At 35.7% G+C, this 20,770-nt stretch overlaps 1 protein-coding gene across 2 annotated transcripts in view; it reads left to right on the top strand.

Moving 5' to 3' along the window:
* Positions 1-20,770, top strand: part of cacna2d1a (calcium channel, voltage-dependent, alpha 2/delta subunit 1a) — an 83,655-nt gene that overhangs the window by 18,844 nt on the left and 44,041 nt on the right. The window contains exons 4-7 of one of the 2 annotated variants that reach the window (XM_073867788.1): positions 8,474-8,533; positions 11,061-11,096; positions 11,257-11,377; positions 20,543-20,674. In XM_073867788.1, the coding sequence (XP_073723889.1) occupies positions 8,474-8,533; positions 11,061-11,096; positions 11,257-11,377; positions 20,543-20,674 (349 nt within the window). The remainder of the gene's footprint in view (positions 1-8,473; positions 8,534-11,060; positions 11,097-11,256; positions 11,378-20,542; positions 20,675-20,770) is intronic. The other variant, XM_073867797.1, reaches the window with a different exon arrangement.

Raw genomic sequence — 20,770 nt, forward strand, 5'->3', positions numbered from 1 at the left:
GAACTGCTTGTCATATCATCTGACCCTAAGATTAAACACTATCTTTCCATTCAACTAGGTTCTCCGCCCATTACACATATTGCAACCTAAACTGCTGCATAGGACGCGTCATAAGCAATCAAAAACTGGCCTGTTTCGTTATGTGCATCATATTGTGGCCTTGTATATCAGGATACTTACAACATTTATTCATGTTAATTTATTCATGTTCATGTTAATTTCAGCACTGACTAATTCATTTTTAAAATCAAAAGTTAATGCACAATAAACTACCATGAACAATTGTATTTGGCATAACCAAGAATAACAAAGTTTAAAAATTGTGTAAAACTGCTCATGGTCAGTTCATGTTATCTAATGCATTTACTAATGCTAACAAATTCAACTTTACAGTAAAGTGTAAGTTAAAAAATTACATTTTGATTATAGGTTACAAGATCGCAGTTTTTTTCTTCAGAATAATGCGCAACAGATAAATTGTCAGTTTAGGAATGTGTGTTAAAAGGTAAATAGGTTTTAGCTGCTCCACATTATCTCATCTTGACATTTATTTGCATGCATTTAGCAGCCATTTAGCCTTTAATTCATTTACCTCATAAATATTATTTATGAAATGGGTCATACCCCTATAAATAGGATAACAGGGTTTTGCTGAATGCGAATCATAAGATCTGGATGGGTTTGTAGCCCTCTCTTGCCAAAACTGTTAAATCTTGACTTTTGACACTTTTTGTGCCCTCAGCTTTTCTTTATGTCTCTATACATGCTGGTCAGAAAGCCTCTTATGGTTTTTTGGCACGAATTAGCTATGATATGGACCAGACGTTATGCCAGTAATCACATTCCTGTCATTCTTGCTTGCCCCTTCGGACAGAGACCATGTCTGATCGATATCTACGTACGCATGCCTGCTGCATCGAGCCTGACTGATCTGGAGGCAAAACATAATTGTAATTGAATAAGACTGATTTATTGATAGATTGACAGCTTGGTTAAGTTAATCAGCGGGTGTCTTTAATTTAGAGTCATCCATCAGCAGCTGTCTGTGCTGTCCATATGAGTTAACAGACGGCGCTTGATGTGCGATCAGGATGTTTCAGTAAACTAAAGGCGCTAGCAGCTGACAGAAGTAGTGTTTAAATCACGCTAATACCCAAAACTTCAATTGGTTGTGTCATTCTTTTTTGTCTATATCTCTTTCTCTCTTCAGCTTCAGTATTTTTGGACAATGTTTCATCACTTTAATATTGGCACTTTGATGTTAGAATGTAGCTAACAACAGTATTTACATCTACACTTTCAGTACTATAAGGCACAATTCATCCACTTCTATAATTTTTTAAATCTACTTATTATACTGCGGTGTCATTTTGAAAATATGCTTTTATGAAGTTTTCATTTGTATTGTCGAAGTATTGATCTGACCTCTCTCTCTCTTTAACTGCTCTGGTCCAGGGATGGTGTTTGATATCACTGCCCTAACCTCACTTCTTTCTGATGTTTAAGCAATAAATTATTCATCTTTTTCTTTCTATTCTTCTTGATGGAAGGGAAAGGTCAGTTTTAGTTAACTGCTCCCACTGGAATACCCAGACTGTACAGTACAGTACATACATCGCCATACAAAACAGGCAATACAATTGAAACCCTATTGGTTATAGTTTTGATAGACATTTATCATTTATATCTTTCTCATCTCATGTTTTCACCTTTTGTACAATGTAATTATGATATTAATTCAGCTGGAATAGCCTTAAATAGCAGGAAATAGTTTGAAAACGACACAAGCTCTCGTCTTCATCAGGTTTTGTTTTTTTTTTAAAGTCTAGACCGACTGATTCGATTGTAAGAAGGTGAAGTGCACCTTGGGAAATGAACTGAATTAGTCACTCATTGTAACAAGGTAGAGTGAGGGCTTCAAGGACAGAGTAAGGGTATGACGTCATATAAATAATACCCAAAAGCACTCAATGATTATCAGCACGCTAAAAAACTGAACTGACTGAACACCGCCTGTAATGTAATACTGAAAATAAGAAAAGCCAATTTTTAGGATCATTTTGAAATGCGACAGGCACGGCAGATTTAGACAGAGCTTGTCCCTAAATGGATGCTAGTGGCTGCTGGTTGCCATGATGGTTGGTTGCCATGATGCATGATGATGGTTGCTAAGGTACCGCTTCTACATACACAGATGCTACTCAGGGGTGTTGTTTCTGAGGGAATTGATGGAAGTGACTTTCCAATCAACAAAATTAGCAATTACAAGCTTCAAATGATCAACAAAAACATACAGTGTACAAATGACACTTCAACTATAATTGTTTTGAATCTGATCTCTAACAAAATTGCTTTACAAACATGCAATTATTTCAGCTTTTTGCTCAAAATTTGGTATATTTAAAGAAACCCATATTTAAGAGGTTATAAAAAGAGAACAAATGAAGGATGAAACATTTTTTTTTCCGTTTTGTTTGTTTGAAAGCAGTGGGTCTGTTCTTTCATTTTATATATTTGTGTGCTTATACATTTATAGAAGTTCTTTTTCCTGTAAGGCATTTTGTGTAACTTTTGTGAAAGTCACAAAAAATGCTGGCGGCAACTTTTTAAAAAAATAGGCTGGGGGGAGTGAGTTAATCATTAACTTGATGATTTGATGTTTTTCCTCTAATTTTGTGAAATAAATAAAAATGGACACAACACGGTAGTTGGCACACAGTAGTAGTACAGATCTCTAAAATGAATGTGGATTGCATAGCTTTGATATGATTGAAAGTTTATCGTTTGAAAAAATTCTGCATCACTTTTTGGAGTCATTTTTTAAAAAGCTACTCACTTTTAATTGTTAAGTGTCAAATAAAGGTGCCTTTAATTTTTTGCATGTGTATAGAATTTTATTTTTATTTTTTTTACATATTTTTACTTTAAAGATGCAACATTCAAAGTTCCAAAAATCTAAATTAGGATTTAAGAAAAGATCATGTTCCATGAAGATATTTTGTAACTTGTCTAACGTAAATATATAAAAAATGTATTTATCATTAGTAATATGTGTTGCTAACAACAAGATCTTATGGAAATCTGTGTTAGGGTGTTTTCACATATACACTGTTTAGGTCGAGCCAAATGACGTGTCGCTCCGAGTACGGTTCGTTTAGGTCAGTGTGAACACAACAGCCGCACTCGGGTGCGCACTAAACGGCCGCTCCGAGACCGCTCTAAACAGGTGGTCTCGGAGCGGCTGTCGCCGAACTCTGGGGCGACCCACATGTTATGTGAACACTGCCGGACCTCGGGCCGAACCAAATACAGGAAGTTCTCCACATGTTTGAGCCACTGGGCTTCCGTTGTGACGTGAGCCGGGTGTTATATTGTGGGTTAACAACAAACAAGCCAATCCGGTCCGTTGCAGAGATTCGCTGTCTCCTTTACGTTGGAGCTGATGATTTTATTAATGCATAGCTGTCCTCCACACACAAATATTGACATTACGGGCTTTTTAGCAAACGACTCCGTGAGAAAGGCTTAATAGAACAGCTACGCAATTTCACATTAAAGCAAAGAAACTTCGCAAAGACGTGCATCGTTTATCTCCACATCTTGATAGCTGCGCTCTCCCTGTCAGGCTGGTTGTCGTGGAAACGTGGGGGTGGTCATGAGACGGTAAGAGCTGTCAGAGACCAATGACAGCGCTGACTGTTGTCACGTGGTGTACGGTGCGGCATTTCGAGTACAGTAAAAAAAATAATATGTGAACACGGACCGCACTAACTGAAAAATGATACAATGTATTTTGGTGCGCTCCGAGGCCGCGCCACGGTGCGCACCAACATATGTGAAAACACCCTTTTGGAGTTGGGGTTAGAGTTGGGGATTGGATATCTAAAAATGTAACAGAAAGTTATTTATTGCCTTATTACTGGTTATATGGTCCAGGGCTACATTTGAGCACAGTTTGAGACATTGTTGAGGTTTGGTTTGAGATAACTAGTGTACTGTAGACCTTTTGCTGACTTCTACTGTTTTGAGTGGATGTTTAAACCGAATTACTGTATCGCCATCTATTAACACACACACATCTTCTTTCATTTATAGATTCACATTAAGACATCATTTAATACGTTAAATAGACTGTTTTCCTTAAGGTGCCATTGATTGTTTCCCAGTGTACATCATTTGAGGTTTTACTAACAGTTGGTCCCTGCGATTTAGGCTTAAACACACACCCAGAACCATCTGTTTTTGAGCATGCAGTATATGATCACTTGACCCCAGGCTGCCCTTCATTACGATGCCAGCAGTTTCTGTATGCTGGCTTTGGAACAGTTACAGGCTCCTGTTGCATTTCACTTCATCTCCATGGCAAGTCAGCACAGTTTTCTCTGCATCAAGCCAGCCTGGCTCTACAGTATTACCCATCAGCCTTTGCCAGGATGAGCATGATTAACAGTTTCTTATTTTTAATAAGTGTTTACCTAGTACAAGTGTGAAAGTTGCTCGCATTTTTAGAGAGGTTGTTTGTGAGGTAGTTTTTTATATATGACACACAACATGCATTTTAATTTGTAATGCAGATTTTTGTATGTGTAATTTTTTGTGTTTCCCAGCTGTCATTTTTTTCTTTCGGAGAGACAGTTAAACATGCACACACTTATTAAGATTAAAATGTATCGGATTATATGTTTTACCGTTTACGTTCTGAACACAGAATAGCCATCGGCTGTTGAAACCAGAAAATAATAAACAAAAATAAGACAACAGAGACAGTTCAGATCCTCCTAAACTAACTTGGTTGAATGATACATGTTTGCGACAGCAGGGAGAAATGACAAATTCGCCCTTCAGCGTTTCACGGCACTTCCTCCATGTGGCAGGAATCAAAGGCTAATTGGCTGACGCTCTGAGAGCTTGTCAATTCCCGACACAATGTGCCTGTTTTAATGGAGAATACGAGAGATGCACACCAGCCAGCCATGCAACTCTTTACAATATACAGACGGTGAATGGATTTTATGTTATTTATGATCATCATTGAAATATTACATTTTACCATTAAAAATACATACAGGACACACACACTGTACACATACTGTAATGCTATATCTCTACATGTTGGCTTTTTCTTATACTGCATCTTATGTACATTGTATGTACATTTTACATTTTTTACATTTTACCTATAACATTCAAAACACGTGGGGTGCATTTCTATTGTTGGCCAGTAAACAGTTCAAAAGTATATTATAAAACGGCTCGTTCTGGTTCTTCATTCTGATTGGTTGAAACTGCGTCTTTAATCATTTTTTAATTTTTCTATATTTGCACAATTATGGCGATATCCATATAAATGTCAATAAATATTGTTGAGTCATTTCGTCAATAAAGAGAAAACTTTCTCTGGGTTGTTTTTGTCTTAAATTGATATTTCCACTATTATCCACTAGATGGCAATCTTACCCAACTTAAACACTGACGCATTCACTCGACACAACAGCGTTGTTGTGGATTTAGCATGACGTGTAAGTTTTGATGGCTCTGAATCTGATCTCTTACAAAAAATCTTCACAAAAATGGAATTATCTTTTTAGCTGAAAATTTGAGAGGTGATAACTGATATAAGAACAAATGAAGGTAGGATGAAACGTTTTTTTGTTGTTGTTGGAAAGCAGATGGTCTGTTATTTCATTTGATATTTTATGTTTATTTAAAGAAGATAGTTTTTCTGCAAGGCATTAAACTAAAACTGGGTGGACGGGGAAAGAGTTAAGCATGCTTCCAAGCATATTTGATCATCACTTCAACATTTGCACGATATAAATGTTATATGTATAAATTAGATGAATGGTGATTTATAAAAATAAACACCACAGTCTTAAATCATATTTTCATTGTGTCTTTGCTGCGTCTGTGTTGCTTGAGAATTGCGCTCTGTTGCAGCCACACTTGATTCTGAGGAACTACTTTGTTTGGCGGAAGAGTAATATTTGTACTAATATAATTTCAATTTATTTGTGTTTCATTTTGTGAAACCCTGCTATGCATATGAAGTAACCGTTTTATAAACGCAATAAACCCCGCAAAGCAGTGGGGTTACAGTGCATTTTAACAACAACGCCCCTTAGCTGTTATAAAATGCACTGGTAACCCACTGCTTCTTGGGGCTTATTGCTTTATTTTAACGTCCCCAATTAAGGATTTTATTGATTTCCATATTTTTTAAATGTATTGGGTCTGTTTGATAAATAATGACTTTTAATGGTGTACAATGTTTTAAAGAAAATTCTAAAATATGGTATTGTAAAATAAAATACCTTAAAATATAACATTTGTTGGTGATCTTTATTGATCATTGCTGTCACATTTATGTCCATGTAATTTTATTTTTAAATCAAAGCTACTGTCATACAGACAAAGTGCTTGAGAGCCACTGATGTCCCTGAATGCTGTGCCAGCAGGGGCCTGCACTAAGACAAACACACACCCCAGTACTCTCTAATGAGACCACATCACTGGAGTTGTTATGACAACAGCTCATCAGAGTGTTTGTCTGAGTGTGTAGACCCTGGGGTCAATGGGTTATTATGGGATGTCTGAAGTGGGAGAGAGGTTTCATCATCTAGCCATGCGTTACTTCGTTAATTCCCCTGGAGTAGCGAGCGATTTAGTAATATTTTTAGGTTTATTGTAGTGGAGATAATCTGGCAAAAGGACAACGATCTACTAAATTGTGACTCTTTGATGAACTTAAAGGCAACATAATATCATGCTACAGCATCTATAAATCAATGCACAATGACCTTTCTAGGCAGAACACACATGAGCTACAAAAATTTGGTACTTCACATGTAAACTGCAGCGCTATGGCCAATAATCGCGGTAATTTTTTTCAGAGTATCACCTCATAGAGTGTGAAGTGTGTCACTGAGCATCAAATGAGAATTTCTTAATTTGCTTTTGGTCCCGTGGTTATCAAGATTAATTTGACACCCACAACCCCTAATCTCTACATCTGATTTCAAGGGCAGTGAAAAACATATAAAAGAAGTGTTTCGGGAAAAAGAAGCAAACTTTCTCAAGGGAAATTAGTGTACAGTGAGTTTCTAGTGCAGGCCAGATGAAAAGATAGTACTGTTATACTGTTATTAACCTAATCAGTTGAGGAGACCCGTGTTAGACATGAGCTGGTGTCTAAATTTAGTGTGATGGATGGCTTTTCTCATAGGCAGAGAATCTAGAGTAAAGGCTAAGTGGGGGTCATTTTGTCTTATTATATCTTCTCATAAAGTTTCACTGTAAAAACTGTTACTTAGATCTAACTCAATAAAATTAAGGCAACATTTTCCAACTAATTTTTGTAAGTTTATTGAACTTACTGATATTTTGAGTAAGGACAACTTAAAAATATGTATTAATATGGATTTCAATGAATGGCAAAATATTAAGAAAAAGCATTTTAAGAAAAAGCTAATAAATTAAGTACAACCAATGTCAAAAATATCAGCAAATTATACACAGACTTAATTAAAATAGGTGAATTTTTAAAGAAAAACTAGTTAATGTCTTCTGATTTATGAATTAATTTTATTATTATATTATTTATGGTTTGTTGTTGTTCTTTTATTTCGTGAGATGAGGGCACGAAACGTTTATTCAGTCAACCCACCCACTCAGTTTCGTTTGGGCAGCTTTAAAGCGCAACATTCTTACAAGCACCAGTCTTCTGAACAATGGTAACTACAAAACTCAAAAGAAGAAACAGAAACTCTTCAATATCTCAAAGATAAATGAACATTAAACACTAACAAATCTTTCTTTTTAGTTAAAAACACATAAAATAGAGTTTAAATTCAAATTATACTCTCCAAATGCAGTCTCGTGCAAAGCATGCTGGGAACTACAAGTCCACTGCCTAGTTAATTATGTTTAATAATAAAATCACATAGTTTCAACCCAAAATTATTAAGTTAATATCCTTCTTACAAATTTAAGTGGATTATACATGATAAAATGAAGTTGAATTTACTCAATGATGTGTTCATTTAGAATTACTCAAATTATTCAAATTATTCTGTAATTTTAACTCATATTTTGATTAAAAAAATAAAAATGTAAAAATTGTAACACAGTTACCCATTTTCTTTAGTTAAATCTACTAAGGCACAGAAACACTTTTTACAGTGTTGGTTGTTTGAAAAAGCCAAGTTTGATTTTTAGGAATTGTCCAAAAGCCTTTGTTCTGATCTTTTACTATCAGCTAAATTTATGTTATGGCACAGTTTATGTTTTATTACTTTATTAGTAATATTTCCAAAAGAGGTTTGATACGAAAGTCTGGAGTTAACCTGCTCATGGCTCACTTTCGCAGAATAAAGGACATGGATAGTATTTGATGTCTGTTTTTGATAGTGAATGTGTTATTATGTGAAATATAAGTTGGTGTACTTGTGTAACCCTCTCGTTTCTTGTGTTTTAGGCATTGGCCTCAGCAGCTGAGAAGCTACAGAAGGAGCACCAGTGGAGGGACGATTTTGATGTAACTTCTCACACATACAGTACACTTTCATAGACATCAATACACAGCCCAAAGAAATAAAATCACATAATCAACTGTATATTATTTTTTACTCAAACTTCATTAACTCATATTGGATAAGAACAGACAGATATACACTTGGACACATGACCGGCACACACACCATCCCCTCCATTAGATGCTGAGATAGTGTATGTGTTCAGATGTGTGTGTGTGTGTGTGTGTGTGTGTGTGTGTGTGTGTGCTTTTGTGCATATGCAAGTAGACATATCGCATCAGACACAAAAAATACAATTCATGAACACACAACTGACAATAGTTATGTTTGATTATTGATTGATTGCTGGTAGCATTATGCTAAAGGTATGGGTCTCAGTCACGGGTAAACCCATGTGGGGTGATCAATGTCTCGATTAGTGTTCTACAATGTAAAAAATAGGATTAGTAACTTACTAGGACAGGTGGCACCAGTTGGTGTTGATCCACTCCTGTGTCTTCAAGCCAACTGTAAGTCAGATAGTGAGCTCACTTGTTAGCGCCCCACTATTGCTGGTCCTGACAGCGCCCTCACACTGTGAGGGGAACAAACCAAAGAGATATATACACACACACATACACACACACACACACACACACACACACACACGCAATCACGCGCGCACACACACACACACACACACACACACACACACACACACACACACACACACACACGCACGGACGCACACCCTAAAGCAATATTCTTTATCATTGCTGTGTAGTAAAAAGATTGTATACTGACTGCACAGAAATAAGTTACAAACATCTGTCTGTGTAAAAAAATACACATTAATACTGTTAACACTTTTTCTGGATGTGAATCACACTGTCGCGCAGAATACAGTTTTTTTTATTCGCTTTGGTACTATTTTCACAAGTAAGGTGTACATTTTCAAAACTCTTAGTACAAAAATCCAAACTGATCACACTTGTAATGCAGCTAGTCATTCTTTCAAAACCTGATTACATGCTTTCAGTGAGTTGCACATGTTTTCATTCCACATAGTCATTGTTTCAAATACAAGATTATTGTAATATGTAATGAGAACATTTGGTTTAATCACCGAAACACAACGGTATGATCTTCTTTCAGTTTAGTACTTTTAACAATCAGTTCATCCAACAGCAAACAATGCAAGATAAATGTTTCAAATCAGCCTTAATAGTGCTGAAATTAATATGCTACAGTACTAAAAAATACATATTGCTGTACACAGTTTCACATTAGGCACTACACTTACATTACTTACATAATCTATCATTTCCAAAATATCCATCCTATGTGTAATCAAGTGAAGGATCAATGAAGACATCCTCTACAATCATTTGAGCAAATTACAGTAGTTTTTTTCAGATATAATTGTAACATAGGTATACTTTCTATGATGTAACTGAATGAAAACATAAAATTTAGTGCACACATTACATTACATTACAGTAATTTGGATCGAGCCTGTCTTTGGCCGTAGATTTTTGTCCACCTCTTTGACCTCTCTGTGGGTCCCCATGCCCACCTCCCTGACGGATCCCTTGTCCACAAGATCTTTTTATTCCTTGCTATCTATTGTCCTTCATGTTGAAATAAATTGCCAGTGTTTACACCCCCACTTTTACAGTATATCTACTGTAATGACCAACTTTGGTTACCACTATGTAAAATCAATTAGCAATAAAGAGTATTTTATCATGTGTGGTTAGACATAATTTATATGTTCGTACAAACACAGGTTTTATTTTTGTAGTTCTCAAAATCCATATACTGTATATTGCTGAAATGAAAATATATAGGTTTACCAAATGGTTCAGTGATTAACCATTAAGGTCAGTTGGATTTAGTGATGGTCAAATGTATTTACACAAATGAGATGAGAAGCATTTCAAAAGTATTGTGAGCATTGCATTGTGAAAGACAATTACTTCAAATGAAAGATATTTCTTTGATGACACAATGATTAAGTGTGGTGAAAAAGTGAATGTATCATTTGTGTGTTGTACTAAGTCAATTGAACATGTGATTAAATGTTTGAAAAAACTGACTATTTGATGATCTGCCTTGAGTTTTGTACTAAGAGTTTTGAAAATGTACACCTTACTTGTGAAAATAGTACCAAAGCGAATAAAAAAAACTGTAATATGCAAAAAAAATGAACACAGAAATCTGATTTGACCATCTGACAGCTTATATATTGCCAGGCTTAGATGGAATCGGCAATCCTTTTCCACATTCCCAAAATTTCCACGTCTAATTTTGGGTAAAGTTCCATGAAATAGTTTCTGTTAGGGATATTTAAGCAGGGTGAAATGTGTTAAATTAAATTAAATAAAAAAATGTTTAATAAAAATATAAATTTAGTAAATTGACTGGAAGTTGCGGATGCGAATTCCACGTAGGCCTGCGTTTTCACATGAAACATGAAACTGAACAATACAACCACAAACAAGTAAAAACAGAACCTAAGCTTTTCTCCAAATTTGTTTTGTCAAACAGGTTGAAGACGCCGTCTACTATAATGCCAAAGACAAGGTAAGACATTTTATGTTCATTCTGTAAAATACTTTCTTTCACTTAGTCGCGCATTAAATTTTTTAGGACTATTAAGCTATATCCAACCTAAATAGAGGTTGTATTTTTTGTTCGCTTTCTTTTTGTTTCTTTGTTTGTTTTGCATTTTTTATGTTCCTAGTTTAATAATACACCCTCTCAGAACCGGATCAGACCAGAATTTGAAGACGATCCTGCTTTCAAACGTCCAGTTTCATACAACACGACAGCAGTACACATCCCCACTGACATCTACAATGGTTGTAAGTACACACGCACACAGGCTGAGCACTTTTTAAGCCTTTATTTATGACTGTATAAAAAATCTCAGTCCTTTTGTGACAGCTCAACATACTTTATTAATGTGTCAGGACTGGACACTCAAAGACTTGCAAATAAAACATACACTATAATTTAGAGAGCAGCCTAGTTTAAACACAACAACAGAATAATTCAGAATAGAGCATTAACTTTTTAGATTAATCTGTTTAATTAAAGGTCCAGTGTGGGTTTTTAGAGGCATCTAGTTGTGGGATTGCGAATTGCAACCAACCTCAATTTCGAAACGCAAAGTGAAGCTACGCTAGCTGCCACAGGACAAACATGTCGTCTGAGATAATGAAGGTACGAAACGTGACTGTAGAACTATTTGTCTGTTTAGGGCTACTGTAGAAACTTCCAGGTGGCGACTTCCATGTAAGGCAGGGGTGGGGAACCCTGGTCCTGGAGGGCCACTGTCCTGCAGAGTTTAGTTCCAACCCTAATTAAACACACCTGAAAAATCTAATTCAAGTCTTCAGGATTACTTGGAAATGAAATTCAGGTGTGTTTGGTAAGGGTTGGAACTAAACTCTGCAGGACCCCACTCCTGATGTAAGGGGACCCACGGCGTGTGTAGATAAAATGTCTTATTCTGAGGTAATAAATACAATACAGTTCATTATGTAAGGCCTTTGTACACCACTGATAATATAGTTATGTATATTATTTTGCATTTCTGTCAAGAGACTCTTCAAAAAGTCCCACATTGCACATTTAATACAGTACTTGGTTTCTAAAGGTTTATGAAGTTTATTAACTCTTTCCCCACCATTGACGAGTTAATTCGTCAATTAAGAGAAAAATTTCTCTGCCAATGACGCGTTTTTCCGGCAAACCATATTTCCGCTATTATCCACCAGGTGGTGCTCTTACCCAACTTATAAAACCCGGAAGCAACCCCCCTAGGTCAAATAGTAAGAACTCCATGTATGTTTTGATAATTGCTCTGAATCGGATCTCTTTCAAAAGACCTTTACAAAATATTACTACTATAATAATAATAATATTTTCTCAGCTTTTTGCTCAAAATTAGGTATTTTTGAAGAAACCTTTCCATATTTGAAAGATGATTAAAAGAAAACAAATGAAGGTAGGATGAAACGTTTTTCGTAGTATGAAAGCATAGGGTCTGTTTCATTTTTCATTGGATATATTGTATGTTAAAATTTAAAGAAGAACATTTTCTGGAAGGCATTCAACTTTTGTGAAAATCATAAAAAGTGCTGCTGCAGGCTGGCAACTAAAAAAAAAATGCTGACGGGAAAAGAGTTTTAATACAAAAAATGTGACAGCATTTTGTCACAATATACCACTACTTTAGGGGTGGGCGATAAACCGGCAGATATGATAAACCGGTAAAAATTTGTCAACCGGTAGAGATTTTGGACTATCGTCTCTATCAAGGTTACTCGCCCACGTTACGTTGCTGTGCGCATGGTCACGAAAACTTAACGTTTGTACACATATTTAAGCATCACAGTTTTAAAACAAGTGATTTAAGCCATTAAAACACAAACAACAGTGTTATATGCATGCGCTATTTTTGTGTTAGAGGAGCGCACAAGTCTCGCATCCGCTGCTCATTAAGCTCGTCAGCATTTTTGCGCTTTATTCAAACATATATGCGTTAAAATTCCCATCTTTGCAAGTATCCTCATAAACATGACCATTTAGGGCTTAAGAGAAAGTAAACAACTTAAAGAGAAAACGCATGTATAACAGTATATTGGATCCGGACTTTGGTCTTAAAGAGACACAAGGCAGCATTTTTATGTTAATAAATCATCTTCGTAAGTCTGTATATGGTTAAATGACTCATTACATGACGAATGAAGACTCTCTCGCCCGCCTCTACCGTCTGTAGGAAGAATACCCCACTTGCAAGTTCGCTGTATCCGTCCCGGTGTCCTTCAGTCTCGTAAAGTCTCAGATATATAAAGCATTTACTCCCAGACACTAGGGGGAGCTAGTAGAGAAATAATACTCAGACTTGCCTTGTGTCCCTTTAAAGGGGAAGTTACCTAATTTTGCTCCTGTCACTCATGTTTTTTTATCACTGCTCTTGACTAAATCACTTTTCTACCTTTAATTAGATAATATACATTATTATTTATTGTTATTCTTTCATCACTGTTTATCTTCAGTGAGCTTGAATTTTGTTTGTTTTATCTTCTTTTTATGCATATATACGTTTTTGTGAGAATTATGAAAATTCTATGACATAAAATATTTTAATAACATATAAACCTTATTAACTCTTTCATCGCCATTGACGAGATATCTCGTCAATTAAGAGAAAACGCTTCCCCGCCAATGACAAGATTTTCCGTCTTTCCGCAAAACCGCAACTTATACAACCCGGAAGTAGCGCCTCACGTGAAAGAGAAAGAACTCCGTGTATGTTTTAAAGATCGCTCTGCATCTAATCCCTATCAAAAGTCCTTCGCAAAAATTGAATTATCTCAGCTTTTGGCTAAAAATTGGGTGTTTTTGAAGAAACCTACCCATGTTTGAGAGGTGATTACAAGAGAACTAATAAAGGTAGGATGAAACGTTTTTTTTTTTTTTGTTTTTTTTTTGTTTGAAAGCAGAGGGTCTGTTCTTTCATCTGATATATTGTATGTTTATATATTTAAAGAAGAACATTTTCTGGAAGGCATTAAACTTTTGTGAAAATCATGAAAAATGCTGGCGCTGGCTGGCAACTTTTTTTAAAACGCTGGTGGGGAAAGAGTTAAAAGATTAAAAACTCTAGCATGATACATATCATTATCATGATATAAAATGAATCCTATCGTGAAATAAAATTCTGGTCATATCGCCCACCCCTACACTACTTCTACTAAAACTACTAAAAACTGCTAATATTACTTTGCTATTTTTATTTTTTGCTGTTGACCCACTGTTGAGAAATGTAGTCAAATGAATGTGAGTCAGCTGACATTGGTTAACATACTCAACTCCCAAAGGGCTCCTGTGATCAGTGTGAATGTTCCCATAACTGTCTGCGTCAGACAGCTTTATTTAGCTCTGTTTGTTTTTCTGCTATATCTATAAAATTCAGTCCAGTATCTTCAGCGTTCATATGCCTCGTGAAACATCACGAATGACAAACACAATCTCATGCCAATTTATATCTATTTTATGAGGTGGCTATTTTGTATGAATCCCATTTATATGTTTTAGTTCGATCTAGTTTCAAGTTTCAACCCAAGTGATGTTGGGTTTAGGGATTCACACCATAATAGTTATGTTTCTTCTGTTAGATTGGGTTGAATCACGCAGACGTGATCTCAGACAAGACACCTGTGATTTTTTCATAGCTCTTTCAAAAGTACAAGAAGCATTGACTAAATTTAAGAAAAATGAGAACTTGAAAGAATTGGTGGAATATTCACAGGATATAAATAAAGGATGGTGAAGTGTAAATAGAGCAAGATTGTGTTGAGAGTGACATTGAGAGGGCAGAAAAGAAGTGAAAAGGTGTGAGGACAAAGAAGTGTAAGAAGAGGGGTTTTGTAGACGTGATGTTATAGATGTTTTATGGGAGCTCTCTTGGTCCGTGATAGATTGAAATAGTGCTCCAATGTAAAAAATATTGTTATCACATGATTTTAAAGGGATAGTTTACCAAAAAATGAAAATTCTGTCATCATCATTTACTCAATCCTTGTTTTTTAACCCTGCATGAGCTTTTTTATTCTTCAGAAAGCAAAAGATGATATTTGTATAAATGATGGTAAACACATTTGACGGTACCAATTGACTTTGATAGTGATTATTTATAAATGCATAAATATAAATGTATGTCATCATTGCATACTGTAGCATGCATACTGCAGAAATATTATTAGTATAGTAGTGTGGAATTTGAATATTTTTGTTGGCTGTTTTTGAGTTGACATTAAAAGCTCATTGGATTCAAATATGTTGTTATTTTGTTCAGATATTAATGTTGTTGACTTATTTAGACATGGTTTTGATTTAAAAGAAAATGGACCAAATGTGTCTCGCATCTGTGTAAACTGTGTGATTCAGTCATTGCTTGTTATGTTCTCTGTGTTATCACAGTGCTTATCATGTTAGTGATGGCCTGACTGTGGTCTTGCATTTGTCCAAGTGATGTGATATTTGTGCTCTAATGCACCCACAGTCATCATGTGACTCATCTCTCTGTCTCTCTTTATTTACCTTTATTCACTTCAAATTACTCTCTGTGCATTTTGCCTGATTTTCTCTTGATCTGGAAACAGCAGTTACCCATAATGCAATGCTCCGCCCAATTTAAAGCCCACAGAGATAGTCAGAAACACCACTGGGTAAAGCTTTTGGCCAATATTCTGTATCCCTCATCCCTTTAGATTGGGGGGGGGGTCCGGTCAGGGCATATCCTAGTCCCAGACTAAAATGAATGTTTGAGCTGGCTTTCAAAACACCTTGTACTGATATATCTTAACATGTATCAGTGCATTGTTTTGTCTTTGTCTTGTTTTTTTTTCAAAATTCAATCTCAGAAATAAAATAAGAATGTAATTCCACAAAGTAACAAATTCTAATGCAGATAAATGCGAATCAGGGGAATAAATGTTCATAATGTATCACTGTTTTTAATAACAATTCATTAAATGTTTGTGTTATGACTTGGACATATAATGTCATGTCAGCCAGGTCTTTGCTGATTTGCCTGCATAACTTGTGTGTGTGCGCGTTTGTGTTATTCTGGGCTGTCTGTGTGTGTCTTATAAAGACATGAATATGTGTTGTTCGCCTAAACCCAGAGTGTCAGATGTCAGCTTAATCTCCAGATGCACAAAGAAATGCTCAGACTGTGTGTGAGAGAATTGAGCTAAGCAGTATTGCACACATGTGTGTCTGTGTGTTTGTGTAAAAATGGTCTTTCTGGCTGTGCTCAAAGTGTTCAGATCAGTTTATCACTCTCATATTCTGCTGAATAATTGACCTGATTCATTTAAACCACTGAGAGTTTGGCTGTAGTCAAGAAATTTTTCTTCACACAGTCTCTCTCTCTCTCGCTCTCTTTCTCGCTCTCTCCCTCTCGGTTTTTGGGATTTTATAATTTTTTTGGTCTGAAAGGAACAGACAAAAAAGCCGCTTAGCTTACAGACAGTAGCAGCTTATAAAGAAAATTTTTATCTGTGTCTGTAATACCTTTTTTAAAACGTAACCCTTATAAAAGTGCTATGGTGCTATAATGGTATCAGATGGTAATAACGCATTTCCATCAGTTTAAGGGCAAAATTGCACTCTAAAATGGCTGAGTTATTTTTAACCTTTGCTGGGTAAATATTGGACAGAACACATGGGTTGAAAATTACGCACTGTTGGGTTGTAGTTATAATAACCCAGCATTTGAGTTAAAACAACCCAGCATTGGGTCAATTTAAACCTTGCACTGTGTAATATTTATCCAGCATGGGTTAATAATAACCCAACCAGTGTGACCGTTTACAGTCTTAAAAATGAAATTTCTTCAAAGTATGCTCCTTCTATGTTCAAACATTATTCATACATGCTAAAAGAAAGATGTTATAATTCTAACCTTGATCGATCTTCGAGTAAAGTTTGTACAATGTATTTTCATATTTTTTGTTTTCGTTGTCTTTACTAATATGTATTACTGTAAAGCTGTAAAAAGTTTTACTTGAATCAAAGTGTGTATGTTGTAGGCGTTGATATTGAGTGAAGACATTTCAGAGAAAAGGTTGAATACGATTTGGCCTGTTACTATAAAATGTTGGGTTTTTTTAACTCACGGTTGGGTAAAATATGGACAAACCCAATAGTTACTAGGGTTCCTCGAATATGGGAAAAATCCTAATTATTTTGGAAAAATCATAATCTTTATTTACCACGATTACTTAATGACTGGAAAACATGCCTTTGTATGTTGTATTACCTCTTGTTTTTAGAATCAACATTTGTAAAAATCGAAATTAATTAATCGAAAAACTATTAATTGCACAGCCCTAATAGTTACCTTCTAATAGTTAACCTAGAATATCCATTTTCCCCCAACCATGGAGTAACCCAGCATTTTTTTTCTTGTTATAGCCAAAATTTTAAATGTCTTCACAAAAAAAGTATTTTTAGAGGTCCTTCCTGGTAAAAAGTCACTTAGATCAACCATACAATAGTATTGTCAACAGGTTTATGTGAGGGTTAGGGGACAGAAAACATCATTAGCCTGGTATGAAAACACTGGAAGCCTATGAGGTGTCCACGCTAATATAGTTTATGTATGTTGTCTAATGAGAATGTGTGTGTTGTCTAGCACTGATGAATGAACAACAGGAAGGGGTGTGAACCCACACCAGTAACCCCCTTACACACCGTTGCTTGTTATCAGCTACCACCTTACACTGTCATTAACTAATGCACTTCCTTTGAGGAACAGTACTGTAAATTGATGCCTACACAGACACACAGGTTTTATATAGATGCGTGAGGCAGCATCTCACTTGGGAGTGTGTGTGTGTGTGCGTGTGTGTGTGTGCGCGCGCGAGTGTGTGTACTCTTCTTGACTCCTGCCCAGACGTGGCATGACATCCATGCAATTTGTCTGTCCACACTAGAATAAGAAAAAGCGCTCACTGTCTGTTGGTAAAGGCACACAAAAACCATGCTTTTTTGCTTCCAACCAAATAGGTACATGCTATATAACAAATGATCTGTGTTTTTTTTTAAGCTGAAACTTCACAGACACATTTTAGGCACACCTGAGACCTATATTACTTGTAAAAATGGGCATAATATGTGCCCTTTAATGTAAGAAGCCCTTTACCGTAATTTTAAGCAAAATTATTCTGCACTTTTGTGATGTTTAGGTTCAATGTAAAATTTGAGCTCTCACTCGGATCACATGTAGTGTCTAATTCAGACTTTCTCTGGAAAATGCTCCCATTTCCCTCTAATTCCATTAGAAATGCATTAGCTAATAGGTCGTCTTCTCACTTTGTTGTTGTTTCCCATCCCATAGCTTTTCCATATGGTCTGAGTTTAACATTGCATTATAAAATCAGACATTTTGGGTATCAGCTGGTGTCTCATGAGGAACAGCAATGATGTTTCATTAATTCTGTGCTGATTTGCATAAGATTTATATACTTTATGGGGGCGGTTTCCCGGACAGGGATTAGACTAGTCCTTTAATATAAATGTAAGAGCTGTCCAAACTGAAAACAACTTGCACTGACATCTCTTACAATAGTCAGTGCCCTTTGGTTTGCCGCAAAATGCGTGCCTGTAATGTTTTTAGTAGGGGTGTCCTCGACTAAGGATTTATATATTCGAATCAGAATTGTCGAATCTTTCCATAGTCGACCGATAGTCGAATCATATCTATGTTTGTCTGCATGGGTTGGAAGGGGGCCAGACCAGGTACAAATTGGTAACTTTTATTTTCTTTTACAAGCAGCACACATAAACAACTTTCTGTTAAAGTGACCAAAACTGTCTTTCAAGTGATGAACGAAGACAAAACTGACGATGCATTTATATATTTATTTTTTTAAGGTAAAATATATAAGGCAACATTTGTTTATTTATTCCTCATAACATTTTAAAGCCACGATCTACAGAACATCACACAAAAATGCATTTTGATAACTAAACCTAAAAAAATAAAAATAAACAAGGTGATTCTGCCTTGGAAACCTCGGCTACAATTAAGTGTTTTTATTTAATTTGGAGATATAGCGCGTCAAAGCAGTCATGACCAAAAAAAACCCGACAAATGAGAAATAACAAATAATTTGTGATCGTTTCTGTAAATGATAAAAACTAATTTACAATTCATTAAACGTTAATTTATAACATGAAAAACACTGAAATTAATGATTTTATAGACACTATGCGTTATTATTTAGCACAGAAATACCTGCTTGCTTGCTCTGACTTCGATCATCTCTGTATTCACTTTAGATACAGAAAGACCGGATGATATTATTTATTTCAGGAATCTCTTTGCTATCATTTAAAAGTGAACACCAACCATAATATTAAATCACAAGAAAGACATTCGTGTCAGGCAGAAATTGGTTCGGTGCACTGCAGATACTTTCCGTTTCATCACCGAAATTTTAAAAAACGGCTTACCTGTTTTGTAGTTTAACTTTTGACAAGATAACCAAAATGTATGATAAATACATTTTAAAAACGTATACCCGTCAAAAAACATCCGTTTTTTTAATGTTTAGTTTGATGAACTCCTAAATATGAGACGCAGAACACCTAGCCCGTTCGGCTAAATTACATGCGCAAGCATGGCCAGCACGCAATAGCGCAACATTAATACAACGAAAAGCTATCCAAAATTTACAGACTTAAATTAGATCAGAATTTACGTTTATAATAGATACATTTTTTTAATAAAATAAGGTCAGAAGTAACAAAGTGCAGAACAAATATGCAAAATGCCTCAAGTGCACAGAAACAAAACACAAGCCAAATAGTTAAATCAGACAACCCAGAGTGATTTATAAATAAAATAAAATAAATATTAAAAGAATAGAAAAGTACAGCCGTAATATAATTGCCAGCTTTGTCTTTTAAATGTAGAAACAAAGAGGCAATGGTTAATTAACGAAGAAACCTCCGTGTAGCCCGGTCACAGGGGCTGGATTTATTAACGCATTTTAAAAATATTTATTGAAAGCTGTTACTTCACATATTATTTGCAGCATTATAATAATATGCTGTATATTAATATATTGTGAGAAAGCTGTTATATGTGAAATCAGATAATGTGCACCCATATACGGCCAAAATTGAATGATCCTCATTTCATAACACATCTGCGACGATTCGACTGTGAGATTGGTAGTCGAATCAGGCTTCTTCTATCGATGCATCGAATCTTCGACTATTCGGGGTCACCCCTAGTTTTTAGTAAGGCATGTTTGTTCAAACTAGTTATATTTCCTCATTAAACTAAGGCCTAGTCCTGGCTTAAGCTAATCCCTGTCCGGGAAACCACCCCAAAATCAGAGAGCTAAAGTCATCAGGGACATTGGCAAATGTATTTGGGCAAATATGTGGACAGAATATCAAAAATATTATTTAACTGTATATGCATGTGTTTGTTATAGCCACTATAATCCTGAATGAGCTGAACTGGACCGCAGGCCTTGATGATGTCTTCCGAAAAAACAAAGAAGATGACCCAACACTCCTCTGGCAGGTCTTCGGCAGTGCAACAGGCCTGGCCCGATACTTCCCAGGTAAAACTCCAGAATATCAAGAGCTTTTAATACTTACTCATGTTCACTATGACTTAGCCAAAGCCCACTGATATAAATTATATACAAAGAATGATA

Source organism: Misgurnus anguillicaudatus, chromosome 1 (assembly GCF_027580225.2).
Source record: "Misgurnus anguillicaudatus chromosome 1, ASM2758022v2, whole genome shotgun sequence".
NCBI classification, from domain to species: Eukaryota; Metazoa; Chordata; class Actinopteri; order Cypriniformes; family Cobitidae; genus Misgurnus; species Misgurnus anguillicaudatus.